Source organism: Sinohyriopsis cumingii, chromosome 18 (assembly GCF_028554795.1).
Source record: "Sinohyriopsis cumingii isolate HCF-2022 chromosome 18, ASM2855479v2, whole genome shotgun sequence".
NCBI lineage: Eukaryota > Metazoa > Mollusca > Bivalvia > Unionida > Unionidae > Sinohyriopsis > Sinohyriopsis cumingii.
In genome coordinates, this window is record NC_142978.1 from 38,293,032 (window position 1) to 38,313,439 (window position 20,408).

Genomic DNA, 20,408 nt, shown 5'->3' on the forward strand with positions numbered 1-20,408 from the left:
ACTTTTAACACTATGGAGTAAGACTTCAAAATGATTTTTCCACATGTTGTATATATTATTCTGACCATGGTTCCCATAATACAGATTTCTAGTTTATTGGAAGATGTCGTAGTATTTTGTTTAACTTGCTTCTAGAATTCAAATTTTTGTGTTAATGAGTCTGCTCTTTGTTTTACTTCATCCTTTTTACATAATGTAAGAGCGTACTTAAATGTAGAATGTAGCTTCTAACATCTCTTGGACTCACTCTTATCACAAATGGAAATCATGTGACCAATCACAGAGGGTAGATTGTATAGCAGAGGACAACGCACGGCAAAAGGAGATATGGCAATTCAAGAATCAGTATGGTTTATCTTTTTGGCTTGTTTCTATCTATCCAGTTGTGTGGACAACGACAGGTGTGTCTTTTATTTTTTTATTGTTTAGAAAAAGGATAGTCGAAACATCTGATCATTTGAAATTCAAAATTACTACTTTATGTTCTTCTTGTAAGCCATTTATAATATTAACCAGTTATGAAATGCTTTCACTTTTCGTATGAAATGGTTTCAGTTTAATGGATAGCTTTACTGGAGCATAAACATAGACAAACACGCATGCGCACTTTAGCAAATGCAATAAAGTCTCGTTCCTATATTATTTTAAAAATCTAACATATCTTGATTTGTTTCAAAAGACATCTCTGCAAAAAAACTGAATTTCTGATGAAACAAACCATGAAAATGATGCTACTAAAGTACTAAATCAATAGATGGGTTAAACTAGTTGAAACCACAGACCATGTGAGGCCAGACAAAAATATGTTTTCGGCTGCGGTTTGGGTTTAAATTAGAGTAGGCATGTCGTTTTATTATCACATTATATATATATATATATATATATATATATATATATATATATATATATATATATATATACACTGGTCGAGAAAATGTGTACATATCCTTCGTTATACTTTAGACTTGCAACAATCTGAACTTTAAACGTTATCACGCAATTAGACTGGCCAAATAACTGGATGGCGTGCGTAGGGAGCACGACAATCATATCTCTCTCTCTCTCTCCTGCTAAATTCTTTAATTTAAAAAAAAAGGTTATTGTTTACTCTGTCCATAATTATATCTGAACTGATGTGTAATAAAAAATTGTGGAAAATCAGATATTTTCATAGGTAATTTTTGACGTCGGATATGATCCCTATTCCCAGTTTTAAAAAAAAGTTTGTTCCAAAATTTGACTGAAAAGTTCCAATTCAAACAAAGACAGCGCAATACTTAAATTACATTCCTCCACTGAAGTTGAAATGTACAGAGATAAGCAAGACTGAGAAATCGAAACAATCAAACATTTTAGTAGTGAGGCATAGTACTATCTTCCAAAAGAAACAGTCAGTGAATTGAATGATGCTTTGTAGAAAATGTCATTGTCTAGATAATGTCTTTAATATGATGTGGAATGTTAGGACAAGTGTACTTTAGAGATTCATACAAGCAACATGGTGGCCAGTATAACTGGTGGAGGAACAACCTGGAAAAAGCCCAGTAAAAAGCACTGATTCACGTAAGATACTGGCAAGCTTTCCCGCATACCCGATGAGCCAAGCCCGAGACTCGAACCCACGAGGACAGAGGTGGTGATCGGTAAGGGCCAACTGGTGCCCCCAATATAATTATTAATTATTACATTAAACGTAATATGCATATTTGAGTAATATGTTAACACTAACACACGAATTTCATAATTTCCTAGTTGGTAATAAGTACTCAAGTGTTTGGTTCAAGAAGTGTCTTTTCCATGAAATAGTTGTCTCTCAGTAGCCTCACTGCACACCTGTCAAATGGCATTGGTGTGAATTGTGTTATATTCAAATGGCATTGGTGTGAATTGTGTTATAGTCAAATGGCATTGGTGTGAATTGTGTTATATTCAAATGGCGTTGGTGTGAATTGTGTTATAGTCAGATGGCATTGGCGTGAATTGTGTTATAGTCAGATGGCATTGGTGTGAATTGTGTTATAGTCGTCATCATAAAGTGCTGCTTATGGACAATACAGATCTTGGTACAATTTTTTAGAGCTACTGTAAAGGCTGTTCAAGGCTGGCTAGAATCTATTTTATCTGCAACACCGTGTGCAGAAAGACAACTCATGTTAAATTTTATTGAAAGTCCTCTTGTCCTTCCCACAAAATGGATTATTCATAAATATCAGTGGCATTACATTTTCACTACACACATATTCCAAATTGCTGTACACTGCATCAAAGTCTGTGGACAAAATGTATTAAATAGTTTTTATTACAACTTGCTCTTTCACACACTCACTGCCAATTGTTGCAGGATTCTTGTGTCTGCCACATAACGAACCAGGTAGTACGTTTTAATCTGAGAACAAAGGAAGAGACAAAGCACGAAGATATCGACGCCAGAAATTATATCCCGGTAGAGTTATGCAAGGAGGTTTTGAAGGAAAGCTCTCAAAATAATTGTCTCGGGATAATTCACAAGAACTATAATAATAATAATAATAATAATAATAAAAAAAAAGACAATGCAGTTTTAAAAATATAATTACTTGGATAAATATAAGCACAAACTTTACGTTAGGTGCAAAATTAATAGACTGAATGTAATTTTGACACGGAAAGTTAGATTTTTTCAGTTATCTATATTCTTAATTTTTTTTTCATTGTCATACAAATATTTTTACAAATCATAACTTGTCTAAAGGAAGGACTGCTAATCATCCGTCCGACATTGTAACATAACTTTTAGAACGGTATTTGAAAAATAATCCACAACAAATAATTGCGAATCCAGTATAAGAAAAAAATCAGTGTGGCGCCGTTTCCAAAGTCAGTCTCATGTTTTGTTCTGCGAAATAGTCTCCCTTTGCCAAGTTCGCAACAATAAATCCAGACATTAAAAAAGTTTCTTTTTATTTTCACTAATGAATTTATTGATTTGCAAATAAGGAAAAATTGCACTGTTTTAATTTTCCTTTTATAGAGCATTCTCAATTTAAATGATAAGGGACTAACCCCCAACGTATGAATCGCGACCATGACCTTGTAAATAGTGTCGAGCTGATTTTTCTTATCTTCTGATTATAGTGAAAGATTTTCAAAGGCATGTGCATAGACAGACTATATGCGTTGAAACACTTACACTGGTGTGCCCAGTTTAGCTTATGTTATCTGTAACCCTTTAGTTTGAGGGAAAACAAAAATATGCAAACTTTCCGAACAGTCACTGCGCAGAACATGTTGTCAATGAATACGAACGCATTTACAATTTATATTATGGGAATTTATAGTCGAGATGAAACTGACATGATGACAGGTTGAAAATAAAATGTAGCTACCAGAAATGTGTGTTACTCTTCTATTCCAATGATTGTTTGGGCATCTGTACAGGACTTGAATGAAACTGCGCGCTACTACTTTGTCACGCGACTTTAACTTGATTTACCCTGCCTTGTTACTGGTTAGACCCGATATCCAAATATGACGTAGGAATGTATGGAATAGTAAATGTTGCTATATTAATGACCATACCTTGTATATTGTTATATGTTACACGAGTGCGCACCCCTATGTATTTCCAACCAGGCTAGTTTGCCCTATTTTCGTCTCCTAATGTACAGATTATGCCAGCTGTCATCAAGAATCATTCAAGTTTCTAAACAGCTCAACACATTTCGTGCAACTTATGACATTATAAGAAGCAAGATGCCATTAGCATTCTGATTGTCTTGGATTTCACATTTGACGGAAAGGTATGTTTAGAATAAAAATTTCCAAATATATTTAACATTTGGACAATTATCTTTATTTATTCTATCATACTTATTGGAACATAGCACGTTATAATTATCCATTTCTTCGTATTATATCGTATGCTTGTATTTAACGATGACTTCTATACTATAACAGGTTGTTCTGATCTTACCTTATGGTCAAGTGTGAAATCCAAGGCTATCCGAATTCTAACGGCAAATGCAGTCTGGTTCCCTGTTTCATATGCCTCCTGCGATGCCCTCCGTTATACGAAGACAGGTGAATGCCGACGCTTTTGTGTCACGTCATCAGAACAAAAGGCCTCATATGGAGAGATTTAGTTAATCTAACCGCGGCACATTTATTCCTTTAATATTCTTTTTGTTAGTGACACAATATGAATTTTACTAATACTTTCATTTTAACTATAGTAGTCGTTGTCTTGTGTTCAAGCTTAACTAATGATTCGGTCATATAATTATTTTTACAAATATTTTTACTAATGAACGAAGATGAAGGAAAAGGGTGCACACAACGATATTTTGTTAATATTGCACATTTTACACAGGTCATCTAAAAAAATTCCTTCTCCAATCGATTCCTTGATAAATTCGTCGTAATTGATATGAAGTGATGTACGACAGCCTAAATATAGGAAAAGGTTAGGACGAAAAAAACACACTTCACTTTTCGTCTTAATAATTCATGACCGATTTGGTGATTAAGCTTGAACACTGTGTCACTAACAAAAAGTTGGCTAGGAAGAAGAGCTAGCCTCCCATAGCAATAAAAACACATGGGTTTGGGGCAAGTGGAATATCTAAAAAAAACGGCTTCGATTACAACCATTTTCAATTACAACAGCCTATTTAATACACACTGTTTTGTAGAATTTTCATCTAGAAAAAGGGCTTGTCTTTGCACTGTGAGCATCAAATGGTGTCAAAAATGAGCTTCGGACATGAAAAATGCAGGTATAAATTTGTGGTTGGGGTGCATAAACTTTTGTATGAACTGCCATTGACTTCTCTGGTCAAGTGGATAATATTTTTATGCTTTGTATCAATATAGGTAACCAAAAAAGGAAATTATTGACCTCACTTGTGTATTTCATTCATTATGATTTTTAAAATACTTTCTCGCTGATTGCGGCATCAAATTTGTACATAAAAACTGGCCCCTGCCCCGATAGCGGAGGACAACGCAGGGAGCATACGAAGCAGGGAACCAGACTACGGCAATTGTCTCTACCTCTCTACTCCCGATAAATACTGATCCCTCCCTAATCTCGTATCAAGGTTTCCAAGTACAACGCCAACAACAGTTTTGCCATTGGAAGTTTGTCATAGAAGAGGAAATGACTGCTACTGGCCAAAAAATATGTCTCTTACGTACACCCTTAGGAATCTGATTCAACCACCAGTGTTCGAGCACGAAATAAACATGGAATTCGGCAGAGGGGAGCCATTCATTCGTATTATGGAGAGAGCAGCAGATAAAAACCGAAACTTTGAGTAAGCCAAAGTATATATGCAAAATCAATTAGTACTCACACTCATACGCACACATGCACAAGGAATAATAATAAATAAATAAATAAATAAATAAATAAATAAATTAATAATAATAGTAACAACAACAACAACTGTAGTTTGAATGTCTGCTCATTTTAAAAGTTTAAGTCTATGCTTATATTTGACTATACAATCTATCATGAAAAGCCCGCTTAAATGTTGAAGAAGAAATCATAGTCTCAGTTATATTAAAAGCATGATTTTTTGTATATATTTTTGGAAGGTTTGTATTCAAGTACACGGCGTATGGCCACTTTATCCACGATATTATGGGCCTGGCTGGAGAATATGATAATGTTACCTCCACTTTCTGGTCATTACTTGTTAATAATGAAATGGCTAGCACAGGTAACCATCTCTCTCTCTCTCTCTCTCTCTCTCTCTCGTTTGAATTGCTTACACTTTTTGTATGATATGGTTTCAGTTTAAAGGATAACTTTACTGGATAACACACACACACACACACACACACACACACACACACACTTTAAAACACACAAGCAAAAATATATTTCCTCCGCTTTTACTTTGTTTATCAAGCCTTTCTTGATATGTTTAAAAAAAATACGTCTTGGAAAAACTGATTTTCTATAATGAAAAAAGTATGAAAACGATGCTCCTAAAGTACTAGGTCAATGGAAGGATTAGAATAGTTACAATGCAACTAACCATGTATTTTATTTCACAAACATTCTTTCTCTTGATAGCCATAACTTCCATTAACATCAATCATTATCTGTGAGAAAATATCTTCGTGTGTGTGTGTGTGTGTGTGTGTGTAACGGGGAGGGAAACGGTAAATTAGCCACAGTAAGAATGACATCACTGTTCTGTAACTGACCTCACTGAATAACCATTAGGGATATAGACACTTTACTCGTTACATGCCAATGATTTTGAAGTTCCAGTTTAGGACAGGTTTAAGCGATTTCGGACATAAAATTAACATTATGTGAATTTTCCAAATCTTTTCTGTTCATAATGCAGTTTATTTTGCTCATTTATCATGAACATTAAAAGAGATGTATAGACAAAACAACATTTGTGATTTGTTTCAAGTGGGCGGAAAGAACGAGTTTGATTGGGCGTAGGAATATATCCAGGCTGTCAAGCCGATACGTTTGCTCCTACGCGGTATCAAACGAGTTCTTTTCCCCGACTCGGAACAAAGCACATATGTGGTTTTATATTTATTACATATCACCTTTTCATTCATATATCCTTTTAATTTTTTATGTATACTTAAAAAATGAATTGATTATTTGGTGTTATATGAAAGATATCATATAACTCTCAGAAAAATCCGATTGTACGTAACAGGGCCTATGAATAGATAGATATATATCGTGCAGTTGCGTCATCGGTCTCTGCATTGCAGATGTGACAATTTACTCTTTAGCTTTTAAATTTAAAAAAAAAAGTGTATGGGATGAATGGATTTAAAATTCTGTCATAAACAGGTGGATTTTTTCCCCATACTTCTCAAATGGAACATATGTTTTGGATCAGAAAGTGATGCTTTTTCTGACACATACTGAATACACACACTGTATTTTTTAAGCAAATTTTATTGCAAATGTCACAGTCTAACAGTAATTAAATACAATCAATTTTATATAGAAAGCTCATTATTTACAGAACTTTTCAAATTCTCTATTTTTATGTTTTCATTTAATACAAGAAATTATTTATGCATTAAACCAAAAGGTGATAATTTAAGCATATATTTTTAGGAAAACGAAGATTTTGTTCTCTTTCTGGACTAGATTTTTAACATTTGTTTGGATATTTTTGGCAAAAAATTCTCAACAATATTGCGCTGTTTTATTCTCTTTATTTTCTACTTGAACAGTCGCAAGAATTTAAAATATAAACAAACACACACTTTTTAGCAATATTGTAATAATAATAGATAAATTGAAAGCTCCACCCCTTAAAATTGTTCTTTAAAAGTAACTTAAAAAAACTCTGCAGCTGAAATGGATTTTGAGTAAGTTTGGAATTTTAGACGATTGATATCGTGGAATGTCTCTTCTGTGTGTCATCATTGTTGTATCTTGACCCAGATCAACGGGTGGACGTTTCAGCAATGTTTCTGCTTCGATTTCTTAGATCTTTTTGTTTAAAGAGGTTGCCCCCAGAATCCAGCACTTTCTGGCAATTGGCAAACTCATTTGAAATTCAAATGCTGTAGCCGTAGTTACTGTTCCTTAAGTATATGTTTATCTTGATATAGCATCGCGAGTCTTTCTTATTTTGTGTGGATTTTTTTTTATGTTGCAAAGTACGCTCTCTCTTTCTCTCTCTTTCTCTCTCTCTCTCTCTCATTTGTTTGGTGTCAGTTTGCACACCAGCTTCATCTGAGAACTCTTTGTTAAACATTCTGTCCAAAAGTGAAGTAACTCTCATTTCTCGGCGGTAGATATCGTGTAATGCCCATAAAATCTTATTTGCTACTTACGGTACTCTCTTATTATCCCCAGCGACATTTTCACCCAATATGACCACATTTATTACAATTACAACAGCATGTTGACATTTTTGAATAATTTCAAAATGTACAGTAATAAATTGCGATATTTTATAAGTGGACTATTTACTGAATAGTTCAAGTTGTAAAAGTAGTTCAAGGTTGAGTGTGCAATACGGAAATATTAGGTGTGCAATGCGAAAATCGCATATCGAACGCTAGATCCGCCATGTAAGATTTAAAGGTTACTGCATTGGTATGGGAACATAAGAACTAGGTTTTGTTTACAATACTGCACGACGTCAGGAATACAGTGTTCATATTTTCCCATACAAATGTAGTAACCTTTTTATTATATACTCATTTTGCTTTTCTAACTCAGCATATCTAATACCAAGAACACACTACAATAAGCAAAAGAAATTAATTCATGCTGGATAACAAATTAAATACACAACTGTTGGTTCAACAATACACAGTAACTATATTCATGCGCATATAACACCGCCCAGCGACCTTTGAACTTCGCAGTCTATCACCCGTTCAGTCATTTCGTTTCAAAAATAAATCTCGTTTTGGTCATCAAAAAATTGAAATTTAGAGTCATATTGCACACGAATGCTTTTCTAGTTGTGATGGACCGGATTTATTAGCTGGGCCAATTCCGTACAATGTACATGTGACTGGAAGGACTGGCCTTCCTGCACATGTGTTTCTGTTCTGTCATTGATTGTCTAGAATCATAAGGTAGGAAAAATATTAATTATTTAAATTGAAATTATCAAAAAGATGCAGGAGTAAATATTGTTTGGTATGGAATATCACATTCATTTTCTTTTAATGCAGTAAGGGGATTTTGATTTCTGTTAGATATGAAGTCGATTTCGCAGTGTGGATCATTTTTTGTTAACCCATGTAGTTCTGAATAGCAGACATATCTAAAAAAATTATATTTTGAGGAAATTCAAGATGCAGAAAGTTAAGCATATTTATTGGCATTGTCATTACCAACTAAAGACGACACATGCCCTGCATGCTCTGTTTTGGAGGGACTCCAGCTATTTACATGACCTATATCCTTGTATCTCTGCTATAAATCAAACATTCTCTCATAGAAGAAAAACTCGAAAATTGCAAAGCAGTTACGGTGTGACAGCCCATTTCGCCAAAGGGAATAAGGCTTTTCCGTCGTTTTTGCTTATTGGCTCTGAGGCTTTTGGTTTCCAGCAAACCCAGCCTTCTTCAGTTTCATATTTGTTTTCGAAATTAGCGTTTTGGACGGACTTGTAAAATGAGACGTCTCTAATGGAGACGAGATGGCACTTTGCCTTATTATGCCTTTCTGTGCTATTTTTATAGACCCTTGAGAGCATGGTTCATAGTCTGTTTTGAACCATTCGATCTGCGAATAGTTATGACCGTTTCTCCTTAACAACCGTTTAAATTATCAGAATGGTATTTTCAATACTGCGTGTCTCACGTTTTTGTCGACATTGCGGTTATTATATTCAGTCGTTTCCTTTGTTGGGAGTTGTTTATGTGACTCAGTGAACTGATTCACATCGTTAAGTTTATTATCGCTACTTTCAAATGAACCAAACAGCTTGTTTAGTTCGTACATAGACAAATTTATTAAATGTAAAGCTCGGGCATCTGTGACATGAGAGTGCATTGCTTGCTGACAGTCAAAACTAGTTCATAACAGACAAGGGTTCCCGCATAAACTTTTCCTGGGCGGAGGGAGCAAACATGTAGTGGTCAGCCATAACATTTTACGGCCCACCCATTTATAAAGGTGAAATCGGGGGGGGGGGGGGGCAAGTACCACACCTCCCTTGCCCCTATTTGTGGGTGCCCATGATAACACTGGACAACAAATTTTTACAAAAGTCATGTTACTGAAATAAAATTAGTCAATTCTTATCAATTTTTATGTGCTGAACACGAATATGACAGTCAAATTGCAAAATTGGCTCTAGTTTTTTTGTAATCTGCAAGAAATTAATGTTTACATAACGAAATGCATTCCAATAGTAAAAGGTCAACTGTAATAGCCTACCTATAAAAAATCAAGTCATTGACTACATCTTAGATTTCTTCGCCTGTCTCTTGTACAGCTGTTCGGGAGCATCTCTGAGGAGTGTCCAGCAGTAGTCAGCCAGCATTGTAGTGGACCATTTTCCCTGGTATCTTTGTTCCATTGTTGCGATATCTTGATGAAAACGTTCGCCGTGTTCATCACTAACAATACCACAGTTGCTAGGAAAGAAATCCAAATGGGAATGAAGGAAGTGAATCTTTAGAGACATATTGCAGCCAAGTTTCTTATACTTCATCAACATGTCTTCTACTAGTTCCTTATAGTTTTCTGCCCTAACATTTCCGAGGAAATTTGTAGAAACTGGGCGAAAAGCATTCCATGCTTGTTTCGCGTCACCTTCCAGCAAGTTGTTGAACCGGTCATCTTTGAAAAGCTCTCGAATCTGAGGACCCACAAAAACTCCCTCTTTAATCTTTGCTTCGCTGAGTCGAGGGAATTTTTCATGCAGGTATCGGAATGCTGGCAAAGTCCGGTCAATGGCTTTCACGAAGTTCTTCATCAAACCTAGTTTGATGTGAAGGGGTGGTAGCAAGATTTTCTGAGCCTCAACCAGAGCTGGGTGTTGGATATTCTTCTCTCCAATGGCTACATTCTGCCTGTGAGTCCATTCCTTCCTCATGTAGTGCATTTCCCTTGCTCGGCTATCCCACTCGCATAAGAAACACATGTATTTTGTATATCCTTGCTGCAGTCCCATTAAAAGGGCAACTACCTTCAAATCACCACAGAGGTGCCAGCTGTACTTGTTATACTCAATGGAATTCAGTAGCTGCCTTAAGTTATCGTATGTCTCTTTCATGTGGACAGCATACGCTACTGGAATAGATGGAAGAATGTTTCCATTGTGCAAAAGCACAGCCTTGAGACTCAGTTTCGAAGAGTCCACAAATAGTCTCCATTCTTGTGGGTCATGAGTGATTTTTAAAGCATTCATGAGGCCCTCAATATCGGAACAGAATATCAGATTACTTTCCTTTCTGAAGAAAGGCTCCAATTGCTGGTGGCGCTTTCGATATGCAGTAATTGTGACATCTTCCTCTAGAAGATTCCATTGTTGGAGTCTTGATCCTAGCAATTCTGCCTTGCTCTTTGATAAGTCCAAATCACGAATCAGGTCATTTAGTTCTTCCTGTGTTATTTTGTGTGGGGTTGATGATGCACCACAGTGAAAATCTGGATCACTGCATGCTGATGGACCAGGAGAAGAACAGGTCGACTCACCTTTGTCTTCGTCAGATGAATCAAGAGAATATTCTGCTGCAGGTTCTGGAATAGGAAGTCCCTCACCATGTGGAACTGGTCTCAATGCAGACGGAATGTTTGGGTAGACTATTCTCGACTTCTTTCGCTTCGTTATTCCGCTGGAAAGAGGAGGAACCAAGCAGAAGTAACAGTCATTTAGGTGCTTGCTTGGCTCTCTCCACACCATTGGGACTGCAAACGGCATTGATGACCTTTTGCAATTCAACCACTGTGAAAGCTGTGTTGTACATGTAGCACAGCATATATGCGGAGCCCAAGGCTTGTCTTGGTCACCAACCTTGCATCCGAAGTAAAGATGATATGCCTTCTTCACTTGAGAATTGATACTTTTCTTCTGGTTGGCAAATGTCACTTCCCCACAAATATAGCAAAAATTGTCCGCGGTATTAACACACTTTCGAGGCATTACTGTTCTTTATTGTACGTAAATGGATAAAATAATAAGTTTTATGTAACAGTAGCTTGAACTGTCTCGCACAACGTCTAAAATATTTTAAATGCTGAACCTATCTGATTGGGCTTTATATAGTACACTGCTTACGTCAGCTTCAGCAGCCGCCTGGCATTAGTATAATAGGCCTACACATGTATAGTACACTGCTGACGTCAACTTACTTCAGCAGCCGCATGGCATTAGTATTGCATTGCCTCAGAAAATGATGCAATCAACTGTGGATGATGTGAGCATGATGGTATTATGCAATGTTACATCATTATTCCGGATGTTGCTGCAGTCCTACTGGAGAAATTTACACAGTGAAACATAGAAAATGAGGTATATGAATATCTTCAAAACGAGAGCCAATACAAATTTTTCACGGTTATATTCGTGTTCGGCACACCAAAATACTACAGATTAGGGCCTTTTCAAGTCAGTAATGATTTCACTGTTGACCAGTGTAATAGACTAGACTAGCTTTATACGCTTTAGACACGTGGAGTGCAATATGAAGCAGTGCAGTACGGGAAAATACTTCACGATTCTAGCAAAGAAAAGTTAATTAAGAAAAAATAAGCAGATAACAATAAACGAGTATGTAATAAAATGTTTTGAATGCAGCATACAACAACGGTATGACGTAAAATCTTTTGTATGCTATTACGTTACTACCATGATATCATATTGCTAATAGGATGGTTTACTGTTGATCTATTTATCTATCAATCTATCCGTCCATCCGTCCATCATTTGTATCTTAGATGCAAGTTTAACTAAGATAGAAATGAATACTTGTACTGTTTTTATTTGTACGTTCCAACCGATTTGTCTGAGACATTTTCTCGTGGCAAAAACACTCATGAAAACAACGTACATTAAGGCGGTACGTGTTTTCTTTTTATTCCTTATCTCAAAGAGGATGACTGTCATAAAGAAACATTGCATTGCTGAGATTATTTTTATTTTATATTTTAGGTGTGACTTCTCTCTATCCTAAGGATGAGGACGCCATCATATTAAATTTTACACAAGTTTTCAACAAGGATCTTGCATTTGGGCCCATCCCATCTTCGACACACCAATCACCTCTCATTGGGTGATCTGCAGTCTATCACTGATTTCAATGTCTGATTCAAAATGTTTACCAACTGTCCATTCTTTTTCAAAACTAGTTTAATTGCAGCATCATAGCTTGCCTGCTGCTGTCTTTGTTCCTTCAATGCTGGATTTATATGAATATTAAAATACATTTTGGAAATAGATATTCTTCACTTTGTATTTGATTTTTCCATGAACATTAAACATTATTGTCTAATTAAATAATGACAATTACGAATACTTCTCGAGACAGACAATACAACCCCAACAATGTGCAAATGACACCATTTTCAGCCATAGTTAAGGTACTTTATTGTGTCAGACGTTTGTATTTCGCACGGTTTTGACTGAACAGAAGAGGGGCATGATTCGATATTGGGATTCTAGTGATAGACAGCTTTCAGGTTAAACAAATCTATATTAAGCTGGTTCATCCATTTTTCCAATCCTCATTTCGATTATTTTTTAAAACCACACTTTTATGCAGTCTCCGCAACCGAGTTGAATCGAATAAAATTCGAAAATAAGGGGAGTAGTACAGAAAAGGTAATTTTAAAGCCAAATACATTAGACATTATTTTATTCCTATAACTCAGTTGAACGCTCCAGTTATCATAAAAATAGAGCAATTACATAAAAGATTTTTTTTTCAAAAAACAAAACTGTTAAAAATAAAACAACTTTTACAGTACAACCTGTTCAAAATTGTGAACAAAATATGTTAAGGTTGACGACGACGATGAGTGAATTAACAGATACAGCGCAGAGAATGGTTTGTAATATTTGCAAAATCATCTTAATTGATCATTAAGGACGGCAACAGCTGGATGTGGAATATTTTATTGGCCTTTAACAGAAAGAAATGTGCAGGAGATAGAAAAATCGACTTTAGGATTGACTTTTTTTTCCGACACAACAAATGGTATATAAGAGTTTAAATCAAAGTATCAGATGTTGTGTAATATACATTTTAGTTCAAAACATGACAACTAGACAATCTGTTTCTACTGTGGACGACACTGTTAAAATGTAGGAAAATTAGCTTGGTATGACTGATGAAAACATCATCACCATAAGATTTCATCAAATTATTTCAGACTCAAAGTTAGACTGAACTCTATTGATGGTGGTGATGGTATAACTGTGTTACCTTGTAAAGTGATGATGAAAACCGATAGCATTGTTTGTTATAGCTGCAATATGATTAAAGTCACGGATACCACATAAACTAAGAAAAAATACTGCCACAAATACTGACGAGGTAAAAAATTTGATACCTGCAGTTACCTCGTCAGAAGGTAGACCACTAAGTAAAAGGAGGGAACGTGGGTAATAACTGTGTACACAAGAAGACCACACATTGTGTCATTCATGTAATCTCAACATCACATGATTTGAAATGCATATAAAGAAATGATTGGTAATCAAGGCTGTGGCTTCAAGACCTGGTACAATGTAGTTTTTGAAATACTAAAAGCTTTTAGAAACCTTTCTCTATTTCTGATTCTTTTCGTTTCCGGATTTGCATATTTGATTACAACTTTAAAGACAAGCCGGTTAATGCTAGACTAATCAAAATGACATGGTCAGACATTGTCAGAAACACAAAGGAATGGAGTTTTCAGCCGGGTGATTAAGTTTTGACTCTCGTGCCTGTATCTCAAAATCCTCTTCAGACAAAATTGTAGGGTCCTTATACAACTGAAAGGAAAGTAAACGACTTAAATTGTATCATGTAACACTCTTCGGAAACAGAAATAAAATAGTGATATAAATATGTTAAAGGAATATTTTGATTGGGGTAGCCCAATTAGTTATTCAAATAATTTAGTTGTACCTGTCCCACACAGTGATGATTTAAACGATGGAACGCAGTGTATCTTGTTTAACCAGTCTTCGGAATTGAGAAATATTAAACAATCTGAACCAAGACTTTCACATCTACAACCATAAGAAGAGAGTGAACTAAACTAAATCAGCTATTATGTGAATATGAGCACGTGCTTCCTGGTGTTCCTACACGGGAAAAAAATCTATCATGACATCGAGATTATATTTTATATACCTGTGCAACAGCATTCTTACAAGATGGATCCTCTCAAGCATGAATGTTTGAGAGAAGAAGAAAAAGAAAGTCAATGTTTATTGGAGAATGATTTTATAGCACCAAGTAGCCGAATCAACGTATATTCTTTGCTTAACCAGATAATACATTCAATGTCAACAAAACTGATTCATTTTTCAATACCAAATTCCACTCACGGAAAGATCAAAAGAAATTCCGGCATTCTCAACTTAAAAACAGACTTAATCAATATAAAGCGATAACATTTTTAATGAAAATTTATCCGTCAAGATTCCAGCGTTGACAGTTAATTTAGGTAAAAGTGAGTTTTGCCGTGTTTGTGTCACATTTGTAGGTCGTATTGTGGGACATGGTCAAGTTAAACTTGTAGAAGTTAAAGGCTGGCTGTCTCTAAATTCCCGGTGCATATTAGTGAAAAATCTCTAATACGACTTTGGAGTATGGATAATTAAGGAGTTTCTGATTTGTTGAGTACGAAATCGGACTTTCATTGGTCAGCAACATGTCAGGAATCTTTTGACAAATTAATGGCGATACTTAAAGAAGCACCAGTTCTTTCATATCCAAATATAAATTATTTAAAATGTATTTTGATGCAAGTTATGTAAGGATTGGTGGAATATTGATTCAAGATCATAAACACGGTGTGCATCATCCAGTGTGTTGTTTTTCCATAAAAATGAATAAATAAACAAACTCCAGATTCCACAATTGAGAATTAATGATTGGTTTTGATACTGGCTTTGCAACATTTTGAGATGTATCTAAGTTCAGCTCCTTCTCGGATTATTGTTTTCAGTGATCACAACCCCATTACTTTCATTAATAAAAAAACCCAAATATCAGATATTGTTGCGATTAAGGAATATAACAATGACACTAGACACATCAAGAGAAATGATAATGTGATTGCAGTAATTTGCAGATGGCCTCTCTCGTCTAGAGAACTATTATATCACTTTATTTTTTGTACATTTTGTGTCTTTCGTAAAACATTTTCCTATGTAATTTTAATTATTATAATATCATATGTATATTTGACTAAAATGTACAAGAACACTTCATTTTATAGATCTCGTTTTCATTTTGAGGGGAGGTGTTAAATATATTTATTTTATATTATGTGCCTGACTTTTGTCTATGCTTGTGGATAGAGTTTCTGTATAACCTGACTTTTGTCATGATTTTTAAGTAGTAAACATGACGTGTACTGGAATTCGAATTCAAGGGCTAGTGGCATTTACCATGTAAATGGTTTGTTTTGCAATATATATATATATATATATATATATATATATATATATATATATATATATATATATATATATATATATATATATATATATATATATATATATAGAGAGAGAGAGAGAGAGAGAGAGAGAGAGAGAGAGAGAAACTCTACTTAAGACGGTTATATCGGCTATTGCAACATATATTTTTTCAATAAAACATGAAATAAAACTTTTGGTGAGAGATTTGTTGAAATTGACGTATAACTTTACAACACAGTTATCAGTACGGTGTGATGTAATGTATAATTGCGTACATTGCTAAATAGTCCACAACAATCTGTATTTGTCGCTTTACAAAGCAGAGATGGTGGACAACAATGAAACAAAATGATGGCTGGACCAGTTTAACGCGAGATTACAAGATCAGATTCAATTGTGTGTTGACAGTATTGTATTTATTTTCTATATATCGTTGGAGTCTTGTATTCACCTTAGCCTATATTATTCCACGTAGTATTTTCCCCATGAATCGATGAACAATAGAACGGTAACTTCGTAAACATTGTGGATATAGTTTTCTTTAGCTTGTCAGAGAAATTTAAGTCAGTGAAAAGATGAAGCTGTCATGAAAGATTGGAACACACGTGTCATTAACCAATGTTGTCAATACGTGTAAATGTGTTCACTGTTATATGCTTTGTATTGTACCCAACAGTTACATTGTTTTCTCCGTTCATTTTTTCACAGTAAACTTTGGAGTTGCACATGAAGAAGAGAGACTGACCTAGACCTCACTCATTATTAAATGTGAGTAAATGAATAAGTAGATCAGGTTTATTAAAGTGTTGATTTAAAAAAAAATGACATGGTCTTGTGTGATTATTCTCCCCCTCCCTCAAATTAACAATAGGAATCATATAAATATAGCGAAAAAGACCGAGTGCGTTCTATAGTTTTGACAAAATTTTTACAATCGCGCAGCTGAATAAGGTCGGCCTTGCTGCTTGTAGAAATACAATCGAAATTCCCACAATACTTTTTATTTTCAGGAAATGCACTTAAAATATACATATTTCTTCATTTACACAGATGTTTTCAGTTCTAAAAGGTTTATGTTTGTCTGTCATTAGATGAATTTATCTGTCTCTCGATTATGTTAAATGTGCCACACATGACTATACAGTCATAAATGAAAGATTAAACTAATGTAGATATCCACAGTAACATCCGTAAATGCTAATTCATACACGCCATATCGCCCCCTTATAGTACTTGATTATCGAAAATATACTTGATGAACCTGGTTGACTTTAACTATCAAAACAAATGCGCAGTTTTCTAATCTTGAAACCCGGGACCGATTAAATCACGAATTAGAGATGATAATACTGCTAAGATCAATTGAGAAAAGGACCTAATTTTGTATTTGGAACTGAAGGGAATGATAGGCGCTACACTGTTGTGTGTGTCAACAAGCTTAAAAATATGCACCCAAACTTTGGGACATCCCCAGACACTATCATATCGCACGCGCACAACAACAAATCTCTCTCTCTCTCTCTCTCTCTCGGTTGATCGTCAAAATCGTAATCATGTGGTAACGTGTTCGATACACGGCCTGACTCAGTGTGTCCGTTAGAAATGTACTGAACCCTTCATGTCTCGCTATGAGATAGGCAATAAAAGTTCTAAATAACAATCAATCAACAGACTCCCTGGTTGTCTTAGGTACGTTTTCTCGTATCGTCAACATGTGGTTTCTTGAAGTCATAATAAAGTGTCACACCAATACTTTTCTTTAGCAAAAAAGCAAATAAATGTTTTTGATGATTAAAACATTTATTTTTCTACTAATTTCGAAAACAACGGAGATAAAGTAATATCTGTAAAGGTTGGCACCAAGACAAGGGGGTCTCAGCCTCTGAGGATACATTAGTTGCCATCTATAAGCTAGGCAGAGTCTCGCAAAGGCTAATCATGTACCCTCTCGTCTAAAAGTAATCGGAACCGGTCAAAAACCATAATTGTTCCGAGTTTGAGATTTTGTACCAACCTGTCACGAATTACTTTTTTCAACGTCACTTCTGGTTATTTGTGACTTTTGTAATACAGTCCCAAGCTGATGCCCCAGCTTGATGTTATTAGCCTTATCCATCTTTACAAAATGACGATGACCTGCAGAGAAATATGCAAACGCATTTTTAAATCAGCTACAGTTTCACGATAAACATCAAAATTCTTCTAATTAAAATCAGATCTCCACTGTCCTACGTGAAGATCTGACGACGTCCGCTTAGGTGTCATGTTCTGGTGACCCATGTTTTATTTATTACCATAATCGTTAATTGTATCAGCCAATCAAATGTTTTTGCGTTTGGGCGACTGATCAGTGTGACTGAAGAACATCAATGTGGGCCGAACGATTTGATTTACTTTCAAATTTTGAAAGCTGCATTTCCTGAACTTGACCAATAAGTGGTCGTTGTCATATCTTCACGTAGGACATTGGAGATCTGATTTTGATCAAATTGCCTAGATAAGATAAGACAAGATAAGAATTTTTTATTTCAGACTACATAGTCCGTACATCTAAATTAAAATATCGATGTAAAGTAAAACCATTGTAAACATAAAAAACATATATAATATACGTGCAAGTATACAGATACATCTACGCAATTAACTGCGCCCTGCATTGTTACAAATGAAATTAAGTGGCATATTTAAAGAGTAATTTGTTCCATCTGCTAATAATATAAGAATTTATATGAATGTCTTAGTTCCAAAGAGATTTCAATATACAGTTCTTACTATTAGATAATCTTGCCATCATTGAGAATACATATTTTCTCATTACCTCATCAAAACTGAATACATTATAATTTACAAACATGTTGGAGGCACTGTTCCATCTAGGAAGACCTAATAGAAAACGAAGACTATTGTTATAATCAATAACTAGTTTTCTTTTCATACATTCACTAAAGTTTGTCCACAGAGGAGCACAATACATAGTGTAGCAATACGATTTGAATAAACTAATTTTGATATTCAATTAACAATTCTTAAATTTACGTAGAAGCAAGTTTGTTCGAGTACACAGACGCCGGTAATGTCTCATCATATCTTCATTATCCAACCGATTGGATTTCAAAATATGACCCAAATACGTATACCTGTTGACGTACGTAAGAGCACTGCCGTTAACATGTACATGAGGAGGAGATGGTAATTTGAAAGAATTTGGCTGAAAGACCATGCACACTGATTTTTTTGTATTATAGATATCATTCTCAAATGCGCATTATGCGCATATTTTTAATAATTTCCTTAAACCTGTGATAGACTTATCAATGACATATCATCAGCAAAACTAAAATTGTTAAAAACAATACATTTGGTTGCAGACGTAAGCCCACGTAACACTGACCCAACTTACGATTTAACTCGTCTATATATATTAAATAACAAAGGGGAAAGAATATTCCTGCCTCACCCCACTGGTTACATGGAAAGCGTTGGATATTACACTTACTAATCGCACATAATACAACTGTTTTCCATACCAGTTAACTAAAATATGAACTATGTAGACAGGTATTTTAATATCAATCAACTTTTTAAAGAGTGTCCAATGACTGACCCTATCAAATGCCTTACTAGCGTCTAAAAGGCATGCAAACACTGGGCTGCCATGTTCTACGTAATAGCTGAGAGTTTCCTAAAAGGCATATAGACATAAATATGTTGAATACTACTTTTTAAAACCAAACTGATTATCAGGGATTGTGACTTCACATCTTTGCAGTATGATGCATTCAAATATTTTTGAAATAATAGTCGTAAGAGCTATAGGACTGTAGTTATTATTGTCCTCCAGGTTTCCAATTTTACTTTTTAGTGGCGGTATAATTGTAACTTTTGTGAAATTATCTGATACAAAGTTATGCACAAACATACAATCAAATAAAAAATATGACCCTAGACATTTACCACTTTTTTGTATTGTTATTGCACTTTGGATATCAGATAATGTGATTACCTTAATACAAGTAGAAGGGGTATTCAATGCTGAGAGCACAAGCTTCTTACTCGATTCATTTTTAACACTATGGAGTAAGTCTTTAGAATGATTTTTCCACATGTTGTATATATTATTCTGACCATGGTTCCCATAATACAGATTTCTAGTTTATTGGAAGATATCGTAGTATTTTGTTTAACATGCTTCCAGAATTCACGTTGGTTGACATTTTCAAATTTTTGTGCTAACGAGTCTGCTCTGTGTTTTACTTCCTCCTCCTTACACGATTTAAGAGCGTACTTAAACGTAGAATGTAGCTTCTAACATCTCTTGGACTC

At 35.0% G+C, this 20,408-nt stretch overlaps 1 protein-coding gene across 1 annotated transcript; it reads left to right on the top strand.

Moving 5' to 3' along the window:
* The first annotated feature begins 266 nt into the window (after nucleotides 1-266).
* Nucleotides 267-12,887, top strand: LOC149776427 (cobalamin binding intrinsic factor-like). Its single transcript, XM_089942384.1, has 4 exons — nucleotides 267-401; nucleotides 5,079-5,294; nucleotides 5,578-5,702; nucleotides 12,603-12,887. The coding sequence occupies exons 1-4, from the start codon at nucleotides 328-330 to the stop codon at nucleotides 12,725-12,727; spliced, it is 540 nt and encodes a 179-aa protein (XP_089798510.1). The 5' UTR covers nucleotides 267-327; the 3' UTR covers nucleotides 12,728-12,887.
* Nucleotides 12,888-20,408: the final 7,521 nt, after the last annotated feature.

Bases quoted from the DNA above. Each gene is read 5' to 3' on its own strand.
- LOC149776427 (XM_089942384.1), top strand. From the start codon at position 328: ATGGCAATTCAAGAATCAGTATGGTTTATCTTTTTGGCTTGTTTCTAT. The intron at 5,295-5,577 runs GTAAGCCAAAGT...TATTTTTGGAAG, and splicing joins GATAAAAACCGAAACTTTGA to GTTTGTATTCAAGTACACGG. The intron at 5,703-12,602 runs GTAACCATCTCT...TTTATATTTTAG, and splicing joins TAATGAAATGGCTAGCACAG to GTGTGACTTCTCTCTATCCT.